Raw genomic sequence first — 24,304 nt, forward strand, 5'->3', positions numbered from 1 at the left:
AGAATATTACAAACTATATCATCAAATTTGCAGATTTTAATATCGACCATGCATGTGGGGCATAACAACCCAAGCCACAACTACCAAATTAATAACATTACAGCAGATTGAAGAAAAAGACCTTGGAGTCAAAATCCAAGTTCTTCAATTCTGGAATTCATCGAGCTCCTAGATTGTCTGATCGTATGGTGGACGGTGTTTTGCTTCTCTCCTTAGCGCCTTATTTTGCACTACTTGTAGTTTTTGCATGTTTGTTTTCTGTAAGCTACCTCCAGTAGCGGTACTGAAGGGTATGCTAGATGCGGCCGGACTAGAGCCTTATATAAGTGTGGCTGTATGTTTGTGCTGAGGCTTTGGAATCTTCTCAGTTTTCATCAGGCCGTTTTTGCTCTGTTTATTCTATCCTTGACGTGAATTTTTATACCTGTTCTATTGATCTATATTCTATTGCTCCAGTATTCTGCCTACATCCGCATATTGGATCAGGCGGTTGTCAAGGATAATGTGGTCTGGGTTTCTTGTTGCAATGTGTATTATCTGGAAGCTTTGTTTATTTGTACGTATTTTCCACTGATTTTCAAAGTTATTTATGAATTCAACTGCTGTCTTGTTCTTGTTGGCTAGTAGTGGCTTTGATGTTCTTATATAGTTCTAGTAGTTCTATCTCAGGCTGGGATATAACGTACTTCAAGTTGATGTGGGCTATGTTGGCTTCCAGATGAAATTCGTTTCATAAGCATCCAGATGAAATGTGTTACAATAGCTTCGAGATGAAACTTGCTACACTTGCTTAAAGATGAAAAGTGTTACACTTGCTTCAAGAAGGAACTTCTTACTCCAGTTTTATACTGGAACTTGTTAGATTAGCTTCAAGATGAAACTTTTTACACTACCTACAAAACATTAAACTTGTTTCAGTTTATGGCTCGTTGTACTAATGTGAAGATGACTCTTGTTATACTAGTTACACTAGCGTGAAGAACTTACACTAGTTACACTAGCGTGAAGAACTTACACTAGTTACACTAGCGTGAAGAACTTACACTTGTTACACTAGCGTGAAGAACTTACACTAGTTACACTAGCGTGAAGAACTTACACTAGTTACACTAGCGTGAAGAACTTACACTAGTTACACTAGCGTGAAGAACTTACACTAGTGTGAAGAACTTACACTAGTTACACTAGCGTGAAAAACTTCACTCGTCATATTATCATTCAAATGAAACTTGTTGAACTAATTAGAAGATATACCTTATTTCACTTGCTTCAATTTGAAACATGTTACACTAGCTTAAACATGAAACTAGCTACACTAGCTTCAAAATTAAACGTATTACACTAGTTTCAATAATAAAGTTGTGACACGCTTTAAAATTAAATTTGTTACAATATTTTTAAAATAAAACTTGTTATACTAGCTTGAAGATGAATGTTGTTACACTAGGGTAAAAATGATACTTGATACACTAACTTGAAGATGAAACTTTTTTTATAATAACATCAAGATGAAACTCGGTACACTTTGAAGATGAAACTTCCTACAGTAGCTTCAAGATGAATTTTGTTACACCCGCTTTAAAATGAAATTTGTTAAATTATCACCAATTTAAAACTAGTTATATTAGTTTAGAGATGAAACTTGTTACGATAGCATAATGGCGAATCTTGCTAAACCAACTTAAAGAATAAACTTTATACGCTAGATTCAAGTTGAAACTTTCTAGACTAACTTCAAGATAAAACTTGTTACACTTGCTTCAAGATGAAACTTGAAGATTAAAATTGGTTTGAATAACCTTCAAACTCAAGGGGGGGACCTTGAATTATGAATTATTAATTAATCAGACGTATATAATTACCTAAGAGCCTCTAAGGACGCACCATCTGGTTGGTAACAGATATGTAGGACAGTTCTAAGGACGTGCCATCTGGCTGGTGACGGATCTTTAGGACAGTTCTAAAGACGTACAATCCGGCTGGTGACAGATCTGTAAGACAGTTCTAAGGATGTACCATTCGGCTGGTGACAGATCTTTAGGACAGTTCTAAGGACATACCATCCGGCTGGTGACAGATCTGTAAGACAGTTCTAAGGATGTACCAACCGGTTGGTGACAGATCTGTAGCATAGCTCTGAGGATGTTCCATCTGGTTGGTGAGAGACATGTAGCACAGCTGTGACATTGAAGAACTTGTCTCACCTGGTTCACCATCCAAGGATGTATTGATTTACGCGCCTGGAACTTAGTGACCTTTCTCGTTTTTCCTTCACCTCCACATGACGTTCTGAGGAATGGCGAGACTCCAAAATGCCTGAAGCCTTGGTACACGTAATGCCTCTCCTGGCACCTGACACGCTCCCTGCCGCTGGTCAACAGTGACCTATACCACTCCAGGCACTGTGATTACACTGCCTCGAGTGACCTGGAGCCCAAGGTTAACTCTCCAACCAGGTATGTAATTGTGAATGTCTCACCAATGGTGCTTAGACCTCACTTAACAGCTCGTAATGGCCGTCTGTCACGAAACTGTCCTGAGCCTGGCGCCAAGTGGCCATTCATGTTTACTTTTCCGTTTGAGTAGCCTCGTGAACTATTTAAGACATGACATATAAACTAAGTTGAAGAAAGAACTTGTTTCACTAAGCAGAAGATGAAACTTTACTGACAGGTGAAACATAGGGTAAAACATCATGTCAACTTTAAACAAGATACACTTCTGAAGGACATAAAAGTATTAACATACTCACACTAGGCTACTACTCCGCAGTAGTGACAAAATCCTCGCAAAAACTGATTCAAGCCAAATACGTATTAATGAACCTGGATGTGATGATTTTACTTATGCGACAAAAAAAATCATTTCCATTAAAGGCTAAAAATAAGTTGTTAGAAGAAGAGACGAGATGAGGAACAAGCGGCTAGGTAGCTGGGTACATCTGAGTAGTAAATGGGGTAAGTGTGAGTTGAGTGAGTGTTTCAAGGTTGGGTAAAGTGAATGGTGTAAATTAGGGTAGATGGGATGGGGTAAGTAAGTTGATCAATACCCTTATCCCCTCCCCCGGAAATGGCAAGGGGAGTTAAGGGGAAAAAAATAGTGTGAATGAGTGAGGTACGTTAGGGTTGAGTGAGTGGGATGACTTAGGGAAGAATTAGTGGGTCAGGTTGAGTAAGAGGAACTGGACTCAACAACAACTGGGAGCAGATTTAGTGGGGGGGGGGGGGGGGGCAGAACAAACGTGGGAGTAGGGTGGGGGGGGGGAAGGGAGTAGCATTGACCACCTGCGTATATATACACGGGCAGGGACACGCCATGGCTAGTCACTGCTGACCTCAAGTCTCAACCATGAAGGTAAGTGTCTTAGTGTGTGTGTAGGACACCTTGATGGGGTTGTGGCTCGCCGTAGTCTGCCTCTTGCCCCACGAGGCAACAATTAAACAAATATTTTTAAACTTACAAATTCTGACTAACTAAAAGAATCTCAGGCTATTGTGCACTAATATACCAACTATATTTTATGTGGATTTTGAGAACTTAATTATACCAAAACACTTGATAAAGACAGTGACAGTTTAACTCTATTACTTGTAGCTTATAAGTATAAACAAGTATTATCAAAACAAAAATATTACAATTTCTATTATTGTCCGATGTATGCATTTCGAAATGCCTTCTAAATTGGCACATTGGCATATTTCGTAGAGTTGGGGACACCTATTTGTATCTGCCTATTGGTTTGATAGGAATGAGGCTATTTGGTGCATCTTCTGTATGTAACTTCGCATCGGTTGTGTACCTATTGTCTTCTCTTCGAGACCCATCTACCAGGCTTAACGACCCATCTACCAGGCCTAAAGACTCATCCACCAGGCTTGAAGGTTCGCTTGTGAGGCTTAAAGACCCATCTACTAGGCCTAAAGACTCATCCACCAGGCTTGGTGACCATCCACTAGGCTTGGAGACCCATCCACCAGGCGTGAAGACACTCTTGATGCTTTCGTGTTTAGTCTGTTTGAGTCTCTGGAAGCTTTGTGGAATGGGATGGTGTTTGTTTTAGTTCACATCATTATTTCTTTACTAGGGGTTTTCCAACACCTGTTGTTGAACGAATCTTTGTCATTTCGTTTGTTTTCTAAATTTCGGACAGAAATGTTTTGCGCCTCGGTTTCTATATTATAGTTGTTAAATGTTTAATATATACTATTTATCTGTTCTTCTCGATTACATTTAGTTATTCTGGAATATTACTCTAGCATATATTCCTCTCATATAATTCTACCGCTCTAATCAGTGTTTTGTAGTTTCTCATTATACAAGTTGTAATTAACTTGATACAATACTTTCAATAATATGTAATCACTTCTAAGTAGGTTTAAATAACTGGGGGATGTAGTCACATATCTATTCTTGTGGATTAGAACTATATCACACACTTCAACCACACTTTATATCAACTAGTACAATTGTTTGTGAATCTGGCAACTACATTGAATCCATGAATGGTCTCTGCCTCCACATCATGTAATACTTTATTTTTTACGTCGTCACAACCCTGGCACACAGGTTTTTTTAATGACCGCGTCCTTCTGGCTCACTAAGCAACCTGTCCTCCTACAAAGAACGTCGCATTTCGAACGTATGCGTTATATGAGGCCAAAAAATGTCGTCTAGAAAATGGAAGCGGCTCGCGAAAGTGACGTACTGTCCCGTTTTCTGCTTTGGGTCCTCTGGTAGGTTGGGATAAGGGCACTTTAAAATTAGTTTTCTTGACGTTGGGAGGACGGGCTGCACTGAGTACTTTCCACGTCTCACCGCTACCTGATCCCCCGCCATAACCAAAGTCTGCCTACCTAAATGTAGATTCCACAGAGTTCTTTTGTACGTTATGTCAGTGCCTGTCCACCATGGGTTGACATGCGGTGTGGGTCGTTTGTCTGGTTAGCGTGAGTTAGTTTGGCTGGGTGATATGTAGGGTTGTCAGTGCATTGGCTGGGGTGGCTAGTGTGTGTATCCTAGCTGGTGTCTGGTAACCTATTAGTGATTACGCCAGACAGAAGGTTGTTCAGTTCTTGATCATCGCGGATGGCGAACTTCACGGAGGATGATACAGTTGTTGTTGTCGCGTGCGACATTGCCGGCAAGCTTAAGATCTTCGGCAGCAAGACTTCCTTGATTCTTCTCTCCTCCAGTGACGTGAGGCTTAGTCTTTCCTCTTACCTCTGGGGGCGGTATGGTGGTGGCGCACTTCAAGTGTGTTTACCTACATTATGAGCTGGAAAACTAGAGCTTCCATGCTAACGTTGCATATTCTAGAACGAGTCTAGCGTATGTAAAGATTTGTTTGTGGATACATATTCAGATACATGAAGATAGTCCTAACGTTCATTAACCTTGCATGTGTGTTCGCTTCGTAACATGCTACGTAAAATATATATCACACATTAACTCTGTCACTGAAAGCCTTTCATTATACGCCAATAAATTGTTCATTGTAATGCTCTCACACCCAACCGTTTAAGTGACAGTTCACACTGACACTTTCTTGTAATCTTGAAACTAATTGGTGGTAGAGGAGTTTAGTGTGACTGTTGTGTTGTGTTCACCCGGCTGTTGCTATCCCTCACAGGTCCTCCTCGCTCTGTGTGTCCTGGGAGCCGCCTCCGCCGCTCCCAAGAAATCCAACTATAAGTCTAAGGAGGCCGCGCCCTCCATGTATACTGCTGGGGAGCCCTCCATGTATACCGACGGGAAGCCCTCTACTGCCGCAGAGCCCTCCAGGTATTCAGCTGGAAATCCCTCCATGTATTCAGCTGGAAATCCCTCCATGTATACTAACGGGAAGCCCTCTACCGCCGCAGAGCCCTCCATGTATACCGCCGGGGAGTCCTCCATGTATTCAGCGGGAAATCCCTCCATGTATTCAGCGGGAAATCCCTCCATGTATTCAGCTGAAAATCCCTCCATGTATACCGACGGGAAGCCCTCTACCGCCGCAGAGTCCTCCATGTATACCGCCGGGGAGTCCTCCATGTATTCAGCTGGAAATCCCTCCATGTATACCGACGGGAAGCCCTCTACCGCCGCAGAGTCCTCCATGTATACCGCCGGGGAGTCCTCCATGTATTCAGCTGGAAATCCCTCCATGTATGCAGCTGGAAATCCCTCCATGTATGCAGCTGGAAATCCCTCCATGTATACCGACGGGAAGCCCTCTACCGTCGCAGAGTCCTCCATGTATACCGCCGGGGAGTCCTCCGTGTATTCAGCTGGAAATCCCTCCATGTATTCAGCTGGAAATCCCTCCATGTATACCGACGGGAAGCCCTCTACCGCCGAAGAGCCCTCCAAGTATACTGCCGGGAATCCCTCCATGTATACCGCCGAGAAGCCCTCTACCGCCGAAGAGCCCTCCAAGTATACTGCCGGAAATCCCTCCATGTATACCGCCGGGAATCCCTCCATGTATACCGCCGGGGAGCCTTCCATGTATACTGCTGTAAAGCCCTCCACCGCCGCAGATCCCTCCATGTATACCGCCGGGAATCCCTCCATGTATGCTGCTAAAGCTGAGCTTTCCATGTATGCCAGCGCTGAGTCCTCTATGTATAAAAAGACTGAGCCCTCCATGTATCAAACAGCCGAACCCTCCATGTATGCCGGCGCAGAGTCCCCCATGTATGCAGGTGCCGAGCCCTCCATGTATCAAAAGGCCGAGCCCTCTATGTATCGTAAACCCGGCACTGTGCCCTACATGTACAAGCCCACTAACACAAAAGCTGTGAAGGCCGGTTACATGGCCAAGACTCCAGGTGCCACACACATCGCTCCTCTCCCTGCCGGTCTGGGTTACGCCTCCCACCATATCAACGACGCTCCCGCCCCTGGCACCCAGTAAGGCCCTGCTACCAGCAGGCCCTGACACTCTCGCTCCAGCAGACCCAGACGACCCTTGCACCAGCAGACCCAGACGACCCTTGCACCAGCAGGACTTGACGATCCTTGCCCCAGCAGGACCTGACGACCCTTGCCCCAGCAGGACCTGACGACCCTTGCACCAGCAGGACCTGACGATCCTTGCACCAGCAGGACCTGACGACCCTTGCACCAGCAGGACCTGACGACCCTTGCACCAGCAGGACCTGAAGACCCTTGCACCAGCAGGACCTGACGACCCTTGCACCAGCAGGACCTGACGACCCTTGCACCAGCAGGACCTGACGACACACATCCCAGCAAGCGACTGGTTACTGGGATGTGCTCCTTCAATGGAAGCACAATAGCGTGGAACTATCGAGTCTTAAGTATTCCTGCACTGAGCGTCTGCTGGACCCAGCAGGCCAGCTCATCATAGACATCTTTCTTGGCTAGTCACCTGAAACTAATCTGGATGATAATAGATTTTTATCCAGAAATTCAGATTAATTTTTGTCTCTGCTAAAATTGATGTCATGGAATGAGAGTGATTCTTAATACATGTAATCATTTTACCAGTAAATCTGCTTTATTTCAAGTGTGTTCTTTATTCTTACATAAATCCTTAATCAAAGATATCTTATATCAAATTATTACTATTAAATTGCTGCTGCTGAAAGATAAAATATACACATGTATCTCACAGGTTATTTATTCAAAATGAAGTGGTATGCTGTAATGACAGTCGTTACAGACCTCCGTAATAGGTAACTCCTGTAGCCCAAGTTCTTATAATAGGGAATTTTAGTCACGAGACAATAGATTGGGCAAATCTAACACCACAAATGAAAGGGGAGCAATTAAGGTATCTAGTGCAGGACTCCTTTCTTATACAGCATGTGACAGCTCACCCAAGGTAAGAGCAGTCCTCATCTTGAGTAAACGTCTCAGGACGACTATTACTTTGGCTATTATTACACCTTCGAGGTGACTATCATAGATTGAGAGAGGAATTATAATATACCTCCTGGAGAAAGTATATATGCAAGATCATGGAGAGAATCCTAAGGAAGGGAATCATTCAACACGTCACATTACACAATCTTGTAAAATCAACACAGCATGTTTTTGTTAAAAATAAATCTTGCCTAAGTAACCCGCTTACATTTCTGAAAACAGTAACCAGTTATTTAGAGAACGGATTTCCAGTAGACGTAGTATATACAGGCTTCGCTAAAGCTTTTGATGAGGTTTCACATAAAAGACTGGCAAAGAAATTACAAGCATAGAATAAATGGTAAAATACTGAAATGTTTAAAATAACGGATAAAACAAAGAAAGCAACTGGTCATCTTAAATGAAAATAAATCTGACTGAAAAAAAATGTTATGAGAGAAGTACCTGAAGTTCCATCTTTGTGTCAAACTTTTTTGTTACATCAATAACAAAAAAAGACGAGCATATCAATGACAGATGAGAATACTTCAAGGCACATCATCAAATTTTCCAATGCCACAAAGATCTGTGGTAAAGTAGGCTAACAACGACGAGGCCTCGCAAAACGTGTACTCCACAAATGGTCCGAAGACTGGCACATGCAATTTAATATTGAAAAATGCGAGACCTTGTATGTAGGGCATAATAATGCACATCACAGCTGTCATATGAACAATCCGACCACACGGCAGATTGATGAAGGAGCTGGGAGAAGGAAACTCCATACACAGTTTCAAATGTAGATATAATAGAGCCCGATAGGCCCAGGAACCTGTACACCAGTTGACTGACAGTTGAGAGGCGGGACTAAATAGCCGAGGCTCTACCCCCCGCAAGCACAACTAGGTGAATGTACACTCACAGACGTTAATCTGTCTAATTCTTGTAATACACGTAAATATCAGTCAGCTTACTGCAAAAACAGCCACTATTACGTACATTTAATATGGATACGTACTGTTAACTACATGTACACGTGATAGTTCAATTACAGATACACATAGACACGCAGAGGTACACATATCAGTCTATCTTAACAATGGTACACATGAATACTCACGCACATACCAGCCCACCCAGAGTGTCTGTCTGTCTGTCTGTCTGTCTGTCTGTCTGTCTGTCTGTCTGTCTGTCTGTCTGTCTGTCTCTCTCTCTCTCTCTCTCAAATTTACACATTTAGTTTTACTCGTGATGTTCATTCCGCTGCTCCACTAACAAATTATTAACTATACTTATGTCATCATATTTATTTTTTAACAAGCATCTAATCGTACATGTCTTTGCAAAACTCTTTGGAGCCGGATGGGAATCGAACCAGCATCCTGCTCCCATGATTTTTGCAGACTTGTGTTATTGCGATTTACTAGTGTATACATACCCTGTATATTTTGTTATTCACCTTTTAAGGTCTTATCTTCATCTTTCGAAGTTCAGTATTTGAAAATATCAGGTGAATAAGACAATAATTTGAATAGGCTAAATGGAAATTTATTTACCGTGTATTTGTTGCTGCTTCATTACTTACTTGCTCCTGGATACACACTTCAAAACTCTGTCTACTCTACAGGTCTTTCTTGTAAGTCTTCCTTGTCTACAATATGTCATCTTCCTCCCAGGAGTCGAGGTTGACTCTGGGAATGGAGGACGAGGAGCAGGGTAGTCTGGGGTTGCCTGTGGCATACTGCCTTAGTGGCCACCGCTGTATTGAGCCCAACTCTGGTATGTTATCGCACAGTATCCGAGCCAGAGAGACCTTGTGTATCTCTGCCAGTTGCTCTGTGGGAACCAGAGAAACGTTTAGTGATGTTGGGGTTACATGTATAAATATTAAACCTACCTTCATGACCCAATAAGCATCTTTAAACATGACTAGTCATAAGGCTTTAGCCAAGTACCTCACAGGCTCAATCAAGAAGCCTACATTACCAAATTGACTACTATACCTTTGGTGAATGCTTGTGGTTGGGTGGTAGTCTCGTACCAGTACCTATCTCCCTTTTTCAGTCTGAGAAACTGGTCAGCAATTATGCAGGCGAATGTTGGTCCAACTAAACCGTCTTTGATTGGTCTCTCGGCAAGACCTCCTGTGAAGAAGTCTATATCGTCCACATGACTGTAAAAGACAGATGCTCTTATAATGACTATACTGTACATAGTACTAGCTGAAACACTGAAATGTTGCATTTAATATTGTTCGCTACCGGGTATCTTGATATACCAGGTATACCAGGTATCTTGATACCCGATATCTAAGCTGAGCCGTCAGCTTCCTACCTGTATACTGCCGCGATGCTCTGGAGGGCGCCGGAGTCCATGTCTGGAGCCAGGTCTGAGAAGTTGGAGGCAGGCTGGAGACCGCAGTACATCCTCCAGCGGTTGTAGCCGCCCACGCCGTGGTCTCTCCCACGCTGGATGTTCAGAGACACTAGATCTAGGCCGAAATGATCAGTGCCACGAAACAGCTTCCCGGAGACCTATGGGCACGTGGCATGAATTTTAATTACCAGATAAAACTGACACTTTCAACTGATGTTATTCCCTTATGAAGCCCTAAAAGTTGATTTTCACAGCCGAATCCTTTGTTCATCTTTGCAATACATACACCACACGTATAATACACATATACACGTATCACTATTACAACAGAAATCTACAGCAACACCCACCTGAGTTGAGAAAAAGGTATCAACAGCTGCAGCACTTTGCGAGGTCTCCCCTCTCACGAGGTTGGCCATGCTGCCCTCGTCGTAGAGAGCAAAAGGTTGGAAGAGGAGTGTGTTCAACTGCAGGAACTGTATGTTCTTACCCGCACCATCGATGTTCTGTACCAGGCCCTGAAGGAGAACAATGTCATAGGTCATTACAAACCTGGCAAACAAGTCTGCAGATATACACCACTTTTGGGACGGATGGAGAGATTTATTTCTGCTAATGCAATTTATGTGAAACTAATGGATGATGGAAGGCTTCAATTTTCTGAGAATCTACAGGGAAGGCAGTGATGAACTGGCATTAAATCATTGCAAAGTCCTCCCAAGAGATGATAATACCTGCAATAAATATCCTATAATTTCGGTTTAAAGAGATTAGACATGGCTGAAGTACTACAAATCAAACACTTTCAACCATTACCAGCCAACTTATAGTTAGATACATCCAACCATCTACAGGACCATTATAAGTGCAAGATCGCACCGCCAACTGATTAAATTGAAGATTTATATAGAGGACTGAGCATATATAATAGTAAAACAAAATGAATTCTGAAAGTGCTCGGATTAATTTAGTTAAATTTCACTATGTGGATCATGCATGGTATATATATATATATATATATATATATATATATATATATATATATATATATATATATATATATATATATATATATATATATATATATATATATATAATGTGAAATCTGCTAATATGTATTCACTACCGCCAGAGATGTTGAGCGAAATACATTTGGCTCAATAAAGTTGCAAAATGAAGGTCTATAGAGTAAAATTTACAGTTTCCTTACCATGTGAGGCCGAACGCAAGATACCTTGTGGGGGAGGGGGGGGAGGTGCCCTTTATGTTGGTAAAATTATATTTCAGCCATACCTACTATTGCACCTCGGCTTTTCATAGGGGCTATTTTGCACCTCCTGCAAAATGCCTAAAATCCTAATATCATTACATAAGTCAAGCATCCTAACGTAATATGGGGTCGAAGAAAAGTTATTTGAGGGCGAGAAAGAGAGGAAGGTGGCATAGAAGGCGGCTTATGAAGAGCGCGGTAGGGCAACGCTGACCAACTTAAGCTTACTTGTATCTGGCTGTGGCCGAAGCGGAAGGCAGCAGCTGCGAACTCGTTAGCTATGCCGGGGTGTACGAGTTCATCGTAGTCCGTGACCTGGGTGCCTTCAGACTGCGGACTCAGCTCGAGGTACTTCATGAAGTTAGGTCCTGTGGGGGGGGGGGTGAAGTTGGGTATTCTGATCACATGGATCTGTCTGTATACAGCAACAATTTAGCAAGCACAGTTTTCAATAATGCAACAGTTACAATTGACTTGAATCATTTATATTCTTGTGAGCACTAATAAGTTCTCTTGCTGGAGCTACTGGAACACACTATTACTAACATTATTATATTTATGTGAAGTTAATTTTCGTTTCAGCTCAAATTATCAATTAAGTAAAACAATAGCAAGACAAATGATGCTAAATTGTAATTTCCAGAGGGATAAATTAGCCGGCACAGAGGCCTGTGATTGATGCGACCCTTGGGACCGGCGGAGTGAGCAACAACCGCCCGTCTCCCTGCTCATGTATTCATACACCCTCAAACACACCTAGAGTCAAATGAACAAATCCACAAGGGCCGTGACGAGACGATAAGGCAGTGTCTGGGATGCTCCCGGACGCAGGTTCGAATCCTCGTCACGACCCTTGTGGATTTGTTCATTTGATGCATCACGTTAGTGTGATCTCTGTGTGTGACACCTAGAGTCCTTTGAAGAGAAACATTCCAAGGTCCATTCCCCACACACTGCGGCCACTCAAAATACTTCTCTAGACACTTGCACGCGCACCTAGCAGGCTGGGGACGTATTCGTTGTAGGTGATGTGTTGAAGCTGGGCCACCACGATCCTCCGAGACTCCTGGAAGAGCCTCTCGTCATCCCAGTCCGGGTTGAGATCCTTGAGCTCGATGGCGAGGGTGTTGTGGTGGCGGGCCCACACTGTGTGTAGCGTCGTCAGCAGGATCTGCTCGTTGACCCTAGCGTCTCCTATAGCCGGGAAAGAAGCGGCCACAATGAAAATTACCAATGAGAAAATCAGTAGAAGCCATGATGAGGATTCGAACCTGCACACTGGGTTACTCCCGAGTATACACCCTAACACACGACATTCTCAAAGGCAATGAAACCTGGGATTAAACCTAATCACGTTAATGTTATTTATCTCTGCATAAATTAATGTTATTTATCTCTGCATAAATCATAAACCAAAAGCGTTGCAAGTAGAACTCCTACACCACCTTACCTACCTTGAGTGTATGCGACCTTGAGTGTATGCGACTACAGCCAGAGTGCATGCAGCCAATGCATGAAACATCTGACTTTGCTTCAGGGAAAGTCTCAGGAACCCTAGAGGATTGAGTTCAATCCTAGGTTTCATTACTTTAAAGCGATGTGGTAGACGAGTTGATTAGGGCTTAGAACATATACTCGAGAGTACCCAGTGTGTGCAGGTACAAATCCTCATGGCCGTCTACCTATTCTCATTGATGCATCACGTTAACAGTGTTTCCACCCACGGGGTATTTAAGGTCAAATTTGTGAGGCTATTCTATAGTGTATTAAACAATTACCTTCTATCAAACCGCTAAGGTCTGACGACCTGCATGTTTACATTGACCATACAGTCAACAGGACACACTGCAGCAGTCTGTTGCTTTCCTAGCAATACTTGTACCCAGACTATCAGTGTAAAGGTAAACAATTAGCTTGTACTGTTACTGTTAGTTTAGCTAACTAGTTGTAGCCGTGCTACAGCTTATCACTAAAGTCCACAAGAATAATTATGACTATCTGCTCTTCAAATATTTTAAAATCCTCCGGGAAGACAGACATCAAGAAGCACACTCTTAACCTGCTCGCTCCACAGAATAAAGTGTTTAGAATCTCTTCACGTGGATATCATCTCAAACATAATGGCATAGCAGCCAGATTAGCATGCACCAAAGATAAAATTTAACTAGACTTTGCAATTTGTTTATACATTCAGGTGTGGTAGTGGAACAATCACGGCCACAGGACAAAGCAATAGTAAACACTCCTCTTATTTATATCTGACAATATATGCGGGAAAATGTATATAGGCAGCACAAAACTTGTGTAATAATTGCTAAATCAGGTTTGAGTGCCATTACCCGCCGCACTCCAAGTGAAAACTACAATGATTGAATTCCCAGACACTCCTGAGACCTGCAGCTATGAGGTACTTAAAGCACTGTAATTACTGTATCCACTCGTGTTCTTAAGAATATCCTCATGATCCGTTAACAAAATGACCAGTGTAGGCTGCCCATTACATGACCGAGATGGGAATTTAGTGTAACCAGACAAGGGCTTCACACAAACAATATAACCCTTCATATATAGTGAAGGGTAGCTGCATAAATGTGTATGTACCCATGTTAATAGTAATTAAAGTGTGGCCAGCGCCTGAACCCCTTGGACGGGACGCACGCCGCCCCTCCTCCTACAGCTGCCCCCGGCCTGGTGAGCTTACCCGAGGTGAAGCAGAACCTGTCGTAGGAGTACTGGTCCTGGGTGTTGCAGCCGTCTTGAGGCTCCTTGGACGGCGGCAGCAGCTCCCTCCCGTCCAGCGTCACCTGCCACCAGGAAGAGACGGCCACAGTGACCCACATGACGGAACAGGAAGGCAACAAAAATAATAGACATCGTACAATATTAAAGGCGCCGATGCTTCCAAAACGTCCGGATATCTGGACAGTAGTTCATAGCACCATGTACATATTTATCCAATATTAAAAGCTTGCAATGAACATTTTCAATAAAAGGTAACAGATCCATATAACATCAAGACAACATATTGATTTTAAAATGCTGAACGTTCAAGGGTTGGTCAGAGGCACTGGGGATTATGAGCAGTGGATGGGGGGATTAGGGCATTGGGATTACAGAAGCAAGTATGGGATGTTGAATAATTACCACGTAACACTTAATTAACACACTATCTTTGAAAAAACTTAGAATGAACCACGGAACACCTTTGGGATGGGTCAGGGAAAATGCTGACGGATCAAGGAACAAGTGGTGCAGGATCCCAGGAGGTCAGTACCTGTGACCGTAGGAGACCATCCTGGAAGGTGCGCAGAGCGCCAAGCTGCTGGTCGTTGGCACCATAGATGACCGAACCATCCAGGAAAGCTGTCTGCTGGTTCAACTGCTCTCGGGGGCCTATATGTAAATATGATTAATTTACTACTAAACTAGGATATAAAGCAGAGAATAAAGAATAAAAATAAACCTCTTTACGAAACTTATAAATGACAATGTAGACTAAAACAGGTCATATAGCACGAGGAAGACCCTCCAAGGGCAGTAAAGAACACAGGAAGATAACCCACCGAAGTGACACTTGGGTGCCGGGGCCGAGCGGGTGAACTCCATGCACGTCTGGCTGAAGGCGGAGAAGAAGAGGTCGTCGGCCGGGATAGAAATTGGCGCGCACTCCGGGTGGAGGAGTGACGGCAGCTGAAGAACTTGCTCAGAGCAACACGGGATACTCTGCCCACCTGAACCTGAAGCACGAGACTGAGGTGAGAACCTGAAGCACGAGACTGAGGTGAGAACCTGAAGCACGAGACTGAGGTGAGAACCTGAAGCACGAGACTGAGGTGAGGACCTGAAGCACGAGACTGAGGTGAGGACCTGAAGCACGAGACTGAGGTGAGAACCTGAAGCACGAGAATGAGGTGAGGACCTGAAGCACGAGACTGAGGTGAGGACCTGAAGCACGAGACTGAGGTGAGGACCTGAAGCACGAGACTGAGGTGAGGACCTGAAGCACGAGACTGAGGTGAGAACCTGAAGCACGAGAATGAGGTGAGGACCTGAAGCACGAGACTGAGGTGAGAACCTGAAGCACGAGACTGGCGATCTCTTGGATCAGTATATGAATATTCCAGCCCATCTTCATTAACAATGGTCAAATGCTCACTAATACAGCCTTCAAAGCCTTGTTTATGCAGCCCCTCCTCTCGAGCGTTCACAACGTCACTAAACTGATGTACTAAATTGCCTGGCCCAAACCTGCCCGAAGTCCCACGAATAGAAAACGGGACATCATGTCAATTTTGCGGGCCGCTGTGGTTTTAGTACAGCAGTTAGTTATTGGCCTTAGAGCCGTCACGTCAAAATGCGATGTACTTTTCCAAACGCCGGGTTGCTTATGAATGAAGAGCATTTTAGAAATGATTTGATTGATAATGTTCTCGATTTTTTCCCGAACAGTGCTTTGCTCCCTGTGTTCGAATCGCATTTCTAAATGATTCACTGACGCAATGCAAATACAAATAGTTTCCAAATAAATCAGAGCACCTAACATAGGCCTAATTATATACAAAATTATAATGTAAATTTTTATCAAGATTTTTTGGTTACACATTACGTTAAAATTAGGAAATGCATCTTTGATGTGTGTGTGTCAGAGTTTAGCAACACAGAGCTTGAGGATGGGTTGGATATGTCAATACTCTCGTGCTTATCCTATTCATGCCAGAAACAAACCTTTAAAGTCCAGTAATTATGACATATGCATCCCAGCCTCCGACTAAGACAACACGTGCCAGCCTGTGGTACAATATACTGCACTACTGGCTGCGCCGGTCAACTTTATGGACTCGCGACTAATGATACTAAATGTTTAAATTGTCTCAGTTTTTATCATTGTCAATAGTATACAATGTTAACCGTTTGGTGCAGTTAACAGTAAACCTAGAGGACATTACCAATATTATCCTTATGTAGCTGCTATATATAAGAAGCAATATCTTTCATGAGCTGCACATGTCCTTTATCAGAATGTGGACTGCTGGGTGTTTACCTACCGGTGCTGTTGGTAATTAGACATACCTTTGGAGAGCGCGGTGAGTGTGATGTCGTGGTCGACAAACTGTCCCCAGGTGGTGGCCAGGACGGTGTAGGACTGTGACTCTGCCAGTTTGTTGATGTGAACGGTGGTGCTGATCAGCCGCGCGCTCGGCAGCTCCCTCCCGTCCGACGCCATGCGAAATGACGACACACCTGCCGGTGTATTAACTAAATAAAAACAAGTACAATCATGTACAATAACAACAATAAATGACTGATGAAGATTAAGCCACGCAACAGGTGGCACGGGCATGAATAGCCCGTAAAAATATCAACGACGTTTTCGCCCCTTATGTACGTGGGTGTATGCGTGTATGCGAGTGTGTGTGTATGTGTATGTATGTGTGTGTGTGTGTGTGTGTGTGTGTGTGTGTGTGTGTGTGTGTGTGTGTGTGTGTGTGTGTGTGTGTGTGTGTACTCACCTAGTTGTACTCACCTAGTTGTGTTTGCGGGGGTTGAGCTCTGGCTCTTTGGTCTCGCCTCTCAACCGTCAATCAACAGGTGTACAGATTCCTGAGCCTATCGGGCTCTATCATATCTACATTTGAAACTGTGTATGGAGTCAGCCTCCACCACATCACTTCCTAATGCATTCCATTTACTAACTACTCTGACACTGAAAAAGTTCTTTCTTGTGTGTGTGTGTGTGTGTGTGTGTGTGTGTGTGTGTGTGTGTGTGTGTGTGAGGGTGAGGCGGGAGTAACCCAAGTGAGAGACACTTGCACCGTCTCACGACCCCAGGTAAGGTGAGATGGGTTGTGGACGTTAGATGATACTTGGAGAATCCTGATCAAGGCGGGTGGGCGGCTGAGCATCACCTACATATGTATTGTTTTACAGAAAAACGTCTCTTCAGCCGAGAAGTGTGCCTAGCATTTTATAGTTTTCCTGAAAGACCTTCAGTAGTCTCCCGAGCCCTTATGTACTCTCCCTAGGTTTAAAGTACCCTTTAGCACTTTTCTGAGATATTTCATGTCCTCTCTAGCATTTTTTACCCATTTCAAATTGTCTACAATTTGCAGACGGTGAGTCACACTAACGTGGCCGAAGATATGAAGACTTAACCACACACCAGACAAGTAGGAGACGATGACGTTTGGGTCCCTCCTGGACCATTATCAAGTCGATTGTGACTATTAACAAGTCGATAATCGACTTGATAATGGTCCAAGATGGACCCAAACGTCGTCGTCTCCTCATCTTCTGGTGTGTGGTTTAGTTTTCATATCTTGTCTCCAGTTTATTCCAGTTGTATTCCGTCCCAATACCTTCGTGTCCTATAACAGAAACCAAAAGATTTGGGTCAGACGCTCAAAAGGGATGAAAGTTCCCGTGAAGGCAGGATATAATAGTGTTTGAAAGCGTTTCAGCGCGACTCTACACAGAACACCATCTGCTTGATTACGTTCACTATTATATCTGTCAGTCGTGTACTCTGTCTGTGTGTTATGAGGAGGCTTCCTGGCCCCTGGATGAAGGGGACTTACCGTCACCGTACTCCGGGGGCAGAGCTCGCCTGAAGGGGGTGAAGGAGGCACCCCAGGTAGGATTTTTGAGGTTGTTGCAAGTACCATCGACGCTTCTATATTTGGAAGGGGTGCAGGGGGCGGGAAGCGGTCGTTCCAGGTCCTTTTCACAGTAAGGCGTCGAGGACATGTCCCCCACCCACTGGGTATCTAGTGCCGCTGCCTCCCTCGTCAGGTTCATCCTGCCAACGAAACAAGGATAGAGAAAATTGGGAGCTTCAATAGCAACACAAAATAGTAAATACGAAAATTAATACTATTTTTACATTAGAAATGGATATATTTTTTTTAGTATAAAACTGCTTAGAAGCTTTGGGTAGCTTGCCTGGCCGCTGCTAAGTTTTTCATAGATTTATAGTTAGTGTATGGAGTTGCCGGCAGGTTCTTAGTGTGATGAAATGGTGAATGTTTAAGATTACAACTAGAACATAATATCTGATTCTTTTTATCAGAGATTAAACGTGAAACAAAATTTTTAACAACAAAATTAACAATATCGAAATAAAAAGAAAAACGAATAGATTTAAATATGATGCTACCTGATGTTAAGAGAAGACTATAGAAAACGTGTTTTTATACTAAGAAGCTGTACAAAAAATATGTAATTTTTACAGATATTTGCCATCGTCTTGCTGTTCATTTACACTGCGAAATTAAGGTTAATAAAAAGATATTCTGTAAGACATTGGAATAAGGAAAACTGCAGCCGGCCTTGTTGCCAATACGAGGCAGCTCCTAGTTATAACCCGCGGGTGATTGGCTTTAAGCCCAACACCTGACAAATACAAAATTTGTCTTGGCAAGTCTCCTTTAATCAGAAAGTCGCAATAACGGGGCTGAAAATTAGATACCCATCCCAGACATGTGAAAATAATGGGTGATGACTCTTTGGTCCGTCTCGGACCATTATCAAGGCGTACCTTCTATACAAGTTCTCATTGCCTCCAATTATTGACTCAAGTAGTTAAGTAATTATCAAAAGAAGGCACCAAGCCGGGAAGGCTATGTAGCGCGTGCTGACTGAAGGCAGGCAGGAACTATCAGGGGAACGCGCCAAGCCATTACGACTATACAGCACTGGGAAGGGGTCGGGATAAGGATTTGGAATGTTACGGGGGGAAAGGAATAGTGCCCAACCACTTGGACGGTCGGGGATTGAACGCCGACCGGCATGAAGCGAGACCGTCGCTCTACCGTCCAGCCCAAGTGGGAGACTGAAAGCAGGAGGGAACAACCACACGTCAACGATAATAGAACGAGTTGTTTACTACAAGGATAGACCAACGTTTGTTGTAAGAAGTGTATAATAGTCCATCGAGGTCCTCGACATGCGTACCTGTCTTTGAAGTTGGAGGTGGCCTGCTCCATGAGGTAGCCTAGCCTGGCCATCTTGGTGGCAAGTGGGTCTGTTTTCTTAAAGCTGTGTTGGTGTTTGTAGGCTGGCGAGCCGGGCACCAGGCTCAAGTTCCTCTTGGCCAGGTCCTCCTCCACCAGCGCCTTCTCCTGTTCCTTCGTCGAGCCGTGGGCCAGACTCATCCTGTCATAGACGTAAACCATTCGTACCATGATTTCAGTACCATGAAACATCGTTGATACTAAGTGAATGGCAAGCAAGGGGGCGTTTGACGTAGAGGAACCAATATAGTATTAAATAACTGACAAAGCATCAGGCATAAAATAAAAAAATAAAGAATTGGTGAACGCTGAGTCACAAGTTCGACCGCAGATAAGTTCCCCGGGCAAAGGACATTGAAATAATGTTTTGCCTGCTAGGACATGCCCGAGACACACACACAACGCCTGGGCTCCGTACCTGACGTCTTCGCTGGACCAGTTGGGTAGTTTAGTTGGCCGACGGTTCCAGTTCCAGTTGTCATGGCCAGGGAAGGTAGAGTGGTCGGGAATGGTCCATTCTTCACCGTCAGGGTCGTCGGGGATGAGAGGGTCGTCTGCATACTGCTTTTTGTTGGGGTCATCCGGAGTCATAGTACGACTCCTCTGCCACCGGCGCGTGTACCAGTGCTCGTCTGAAGGAGGGGAAGCAAAGGGAATAAGGAAATGGTTTAGGAAACAATGGAGGAAGAGGAAGATGGGAAAAAATATAGTGGGACAGAGCTAATGACAGAAATAAATCATTAATCATGTGAATGTGGTCCAAGGGGCCGTCTCCAAGGCTCATACCGAACACTTGAAACCTAAACTTATAGAAAAAAATATTTTCACCAATACAATTCGTCCATTTAGATTGGTCGGTACAGTGGTTGGGTCCTGTTCTATCCCTTCTCCTATCCTGGGGCCAGATTCACGAAGCAGTTACGCAAGCACCTACGAACCTGTCCCTCTTTTCTCAATCTTTGGCGGCTTTGTTTACAATTATTAAACAGTTAATGAGCTCCGAAGCACCAGGAGGCTGTTTATAACAATAACAACAGTTGAATGGAAAGTTTTCACGCTTGTAAACTGTTTAATAAATGTAATCAAAGCTGTCAAAGATTAAGGAAAGATGTACACGTTCGTAAGTACTTGCGTAACTTGTTGGTGAATCTAGCCCCTGGCTTTTAGTCTCTCCCGCCTAAGCACTTTTTCGTGATAATGACCAAGGCATCTGTTAGTGGTAGCACTCACCTCTCCTGGGCCAGGGAAGGGCCATGAGCGTGAGAAGGCTGTGGTTGGCAGGTGGTTCAAGAGGCGGGTCCAGCTGGGTGGCGTCCAGTCCGGTGCTGATGAGGATGGACACCATGGCCGCGAAGCTCAGTACCAGAGCCAACCTGCAGTCACGATATGTGATGGTGGTGGGACTGCTGCTAGTAGAGTGGTGATACTGGTCCCTATAGATACTGCTGCTAGAGTGGTGAGACTGGTGAGACTGCTGCTAGAGTGGTGATACTGGTGCTAGAGTGGTGAGACTGGTGCTAGAGTGGTGAGACTGGTGCTAGAGTGGTGAGACTGGTGCTAGAGTGGTGAGACTGGTGCTAGAGTGGTGAGACTGGTGCTAGAGTGGTGAGACTGGTGCTAGAGTGGTGATACTGCTGCTAGAGTGGTGATACTGGTGCTAGAGTGGTGATACTGCTGCTAGAGTGGTGATACTGGTGCTAGAGTGGTGATACTGGTGCTAGAGTGGTGAGACTGCTGCTAGAGTGGTGATACTGGTGCTAGAGTGGTGAGACTGCTGCTAGAGTGGTGCTATTGGTCCCTATAGATACTGCTGCTAGAGTGGTGATACTGGTGCTAGAGTGGTGATACTGGTGCTAGAGTGGTGATACTGGTGCTAGAGTGGTGATACTGGTGCTAGAGTGGTGATACTGGTGCTAGAGTGGTGATACTGGTGCTAGAGTGGTGATACTGGTGCTAGAGTGGTGATACTGGTCCCTATAGATACTGCTGCTAGAGTGGTGATACTGCTGCTAGAGTGCTACTAGTTGGCAAGCTTTTAAACTGCAGTTTGTAACTACCATGAACTCCAAATTTAGCCAAGAATATGCCAAAGAAGGTTTCAAGACACTTAGGGACTTTGAAATTGAAAGTGGGTAGTTTAGTAGAATTGTAGAAGGGCTAGTAGTAGAAAATAGTAGTATTTTCTACTACTATTACAAAAATTGTCAAAGTGAATTTGACAGTAGAAATTGTCAGAAGTGAAACTGTAGAAATTGTCCGTCCTTTCAATGCATTTTTTAAAACAAATATATCAAACCTATATTTAGAACAGTCCAATAAAAAACTACATAGAAAATGCGATTACAAGAAATATTTAGTTAAGTACAAATAAATAGTTACAGCATAGACTGAAATATAAAATAATATATTAGGAAATATGAGTCATATATTGCCTGAAATTAAAGCAAATATGAAGGATTTACAATAGTAATGATACAGTCTTCGTTAATATATACTTTGCACTTTTGTTTACTTATTATCTACGAAATTAAAAGTAATTATTAGTGTTAATAATTATTAATTATAAATGCATTAACCCCCATTGCTAATCAGTGTTAAAAATCTTTCTTCAATTTCAATTTCTTCATGTCCTCTTTTATAAAGAGGACACGAAGAATGTCCTTTGGCCTATGTCATCTTTTATAAAGAGGACATGAAGAATGTCCTTTGGCCTATGTCCTCTTTTATAAAGAGGACATAGGCCAAAGTTACAGTAGACTCAGTATACTGTACACCGAGAGACAGTTTACAACTCTCTGTGTCACCTAGTGTTGCCCTTACGACGCTATCATATTAATGTCTAAGATGCAGAATCTGAAGTGTTGTAATCTAAGACGACAAGGCTCAGCACTACAAGGTGACTACAGAGGCCTTTGAAGCCCAGAGCGCGTGCAAGTTGTCTGGGAGTTGGAAGCCTCTTAAGGTGAGGGTGAAGTAATTCCTGCCTGCTGACGTGTGTGTCTCACCGCCTTCAGCTGCCTCGCCTTACTCCTTACTCTCATCCCAGCTAAACGTCTTGGTATCTTGGCTGTATTTTACTGCGTCTTGTATATGAACACAATGAGGACGAGGAGTCACAATAACGTGGCTCAAATATGTTCACCAAACTACACACTAGAAAGTGAAGGGACGACAATCGACTTGAGAATGGTCCAGGACGGACCGAAACGTCGTCGTCCCTTCACTTTCTAGTGTGTGGTTTGGTCAACAGAATGAGGAGTCACTCTAGCTGGCTTCTTGGGCCATTCCGCGTGAAGTCCATCCAAATTCACACCTTTTATCTATCTACTCCTCTCCAACTTTCTCCCCCAAGATACACCCTCTCTCCTTACCATACACTTGGGCTGGACGGTAGAGCGACGGTCTCGCTTCGTGCAGGTCGGCGTTCAATTCCCGACCGTCCAAGTGGTTGGGCACCATTCCTTCCCGCCGTCCCATCCCAAATCCTTATCCTGACCCCTTCCCAGTGCTATATAGTCATAATGGCTTAGTGCTTTCCCCTCATAAATCCTTCCACTTGCCTCCCCCATCTCTCCTTCCGTTCTCACACTTCCCCTTCTTCTTCCCTCATTTCGAACCTCCCCTTCCTCTCGTCTCTGAAAATGTAATACTGATTTCACAACATCAAGTGAAGAAATAGGGACTCGGCAAGCCACCTTTCACCGATTAGTGCGGCAAGGGGTCACTATTAGGCTCAATTCCCTCTTAATAGGGCCAGTAGGACGGACCATCACCAGCCTATGTCCGTCCCGGACTCCAGACCATTCACTCTGCAAAACTGGGCGAGGCTAGCTTCAAACATCTGGCTTGAGATTAGCCTCGCCAGATGTTTGTGTCATCTGGCATCTTTTATATATATATATATATATATATATATATATATATATATATATATATATATGCATATACATATATATATATAGATATAATTTATATATGTATATCCACCCAAACTCATTCGCATTCAAACGTCTAACCTACGCTTGAAAAAATCCACCGATTCAACATCTATTACGTCCATCTACTGAGTATATTTTATGAATACAAATTAATATTAATACATCTTTTATCAGAGTTGGATATTCAAGTCCAGTTATCCTAAAATCATGTGCGCTTGCGTCTTGGGTTAACTGATGGGTTTGGAAAGTGAGCCGGTGCTGTCAGGTCGCCGGCCGGCTGTGGTTTAGTGGTTTCCTCACTCGTCTCTCATTCCGCAAGACATGGGTTCGAGTTTCATCACCGTTACGGCACGTGACGCGCCTGTCTGCGTCACCTATTGCCCAGCTTGTAGCAGGAGATCACCAGGGGCTGAGGAACTGCTTGTTACGGGTTTTACAGAGAGATATAATCACGAAGGTACTCAGTTCTTCGTTGACCAACTGGGAAACAATATCTACACCTGGACATTTAACCCGTTACTCGGTACTCACTTAATTGTTCTTTGGGGGGGGGGGGGGGTTGAGCTCTGGCTCTTTTGTCCCGCCTCTCAACCGTCAATCAACAGGAGGACTCTCGGTGTGTACACTGAGAGTCCTACACTGACAATCCTACACTGTACAGTCTGTACACTGACAATCGACTTCAGAATGGTCCAGGACGGACCGAAACGTCGTCGTCCCTTCACCTTCTAGTGTGTGGTCTGGCCAACAGTGTACACTGAGAGTTTACTTTAGTCCTGGACAATGTTCAGGACTAAACTGTACTTACTAGTTGGTCAGTAAGCAGTTGTGGTGGCCTTAATAACCCTCCAGAGGTTGAT

The 24,304-nt window shown here is 43.8% G+C and overlaps 2 protein-coding genes across 3 annotated transcripts in view; one reads left to right on the forward strand and one right to left on the reverse strand.

Moving 5' to 3' along the window:
* Nucleotides 1-3,317: 3,317 nt before the first annotated feature.
* On the forward strand, nucleotides 3,318-7,513 carry LOC123759871 (ice nucleation protein InaU-like). The gene is made up of 2 exons (XM_045745121.2): nucleotides 3,318-3,354; nucleotides 5,630-7,513. The coding sequence occupies exons 1-2, from the start codon at nucleotides 3,349-3,351 to the stop codon at nucleotides 6,896-6,898; spliced, it is 1,275 nt and encodes a 424-aa protein (XP_045601077.2). The 5' UTR covers nucleotides 3,318-3,348; the 3' UTR covers nucleotides 6,899-7,513.
* Nucleotides 7,514-9,377: 1,864 nt separating this feature from the next.
* The window catches only part of LOC123759614 (salivary peroxidase/catechol oxidase), a 76,809-nt gene continuing 61,882 nt past the window's right edge, over nucleotides 9,378-24,304 (reverse strand). For both annotated transcript variants that reach the window (XM_069316831.1, XM_069316828.1), the window contains 14 exons: nucleotides 20,737-20,879; nucleotides 19,925-20,138; nucleotides 19,448-19,648; nucleotides 18,073-18,293; nucleotides 16,568-16,738; nucleotides 15,061-15,234; nucleotides 14,772-14,890; nucleotides 14,199-14,301; nucleotides 12,494-12,691; nucleotides 11,726-11,865; nucleotides 10,578-10,745; nucleotides 10,186-10,385; nucleotides 9,855-10,024; nucleotides 9,378-9,687 (listed from right to left, as the gene is read on the reverse strand). In XM_069316831.1, the coding sequence (XP_069172932.1) occupies nucleotides 9,503-9,687; nucleotides 9,855-10,024; nucleotides 10,186-10,385; nucleotides 10,578-10,745; nucleotides 11,726-11,865; nucleotides 12,494-12,691; nucleotides 14,199-14,301; nucleotides 14,772-14,890; nucleotides 15,061-15,234; nucleotides 16,568-16,738; nucleotides 18,073-18,293; nucleotides 19,448-19,648; nucleotides 19,925-20,138; nucleotides 20,737-20,879 (2,407 nt within the window). In that variant the 3' untranslated portion in view covers nucleotides 9,378-9,502. The remainder of the gene's footprint in view (nucleotides 9,688-9,854; nucleotides 10,025-10,185; nucleotides 10,386-10,577; nucleotides 10,746-11,725; nucleotides 11,866-12,493; nucleotides 12,692-14,198; nucleotides 14,302-14,771; nucleotides 14,891-15,060; nucleotides 15,235-16,567; nucleotides 16,739-18,072; nucleotides 18,294-19,447; nucleotides 19,649-19,924; nucleotides 20,139-20,736; nucleotides 20,880-24,304) is intronic.

Source organism: Procambarus clarkii, chromosome 8 (genome assembly GCF_040958095.1).
Source record: "Procambarus clarkii isolate CNS0578487 chromosome 8, FALCON_Pclarkii_2.0, whole genome shotgun sequence".
Lineage (NCBI taxonomy): Eukaryota > Metazoa > Arthropoda > Malacostraca > Decapoda > Cambaridae > Procambarus > Procambarus clarkii.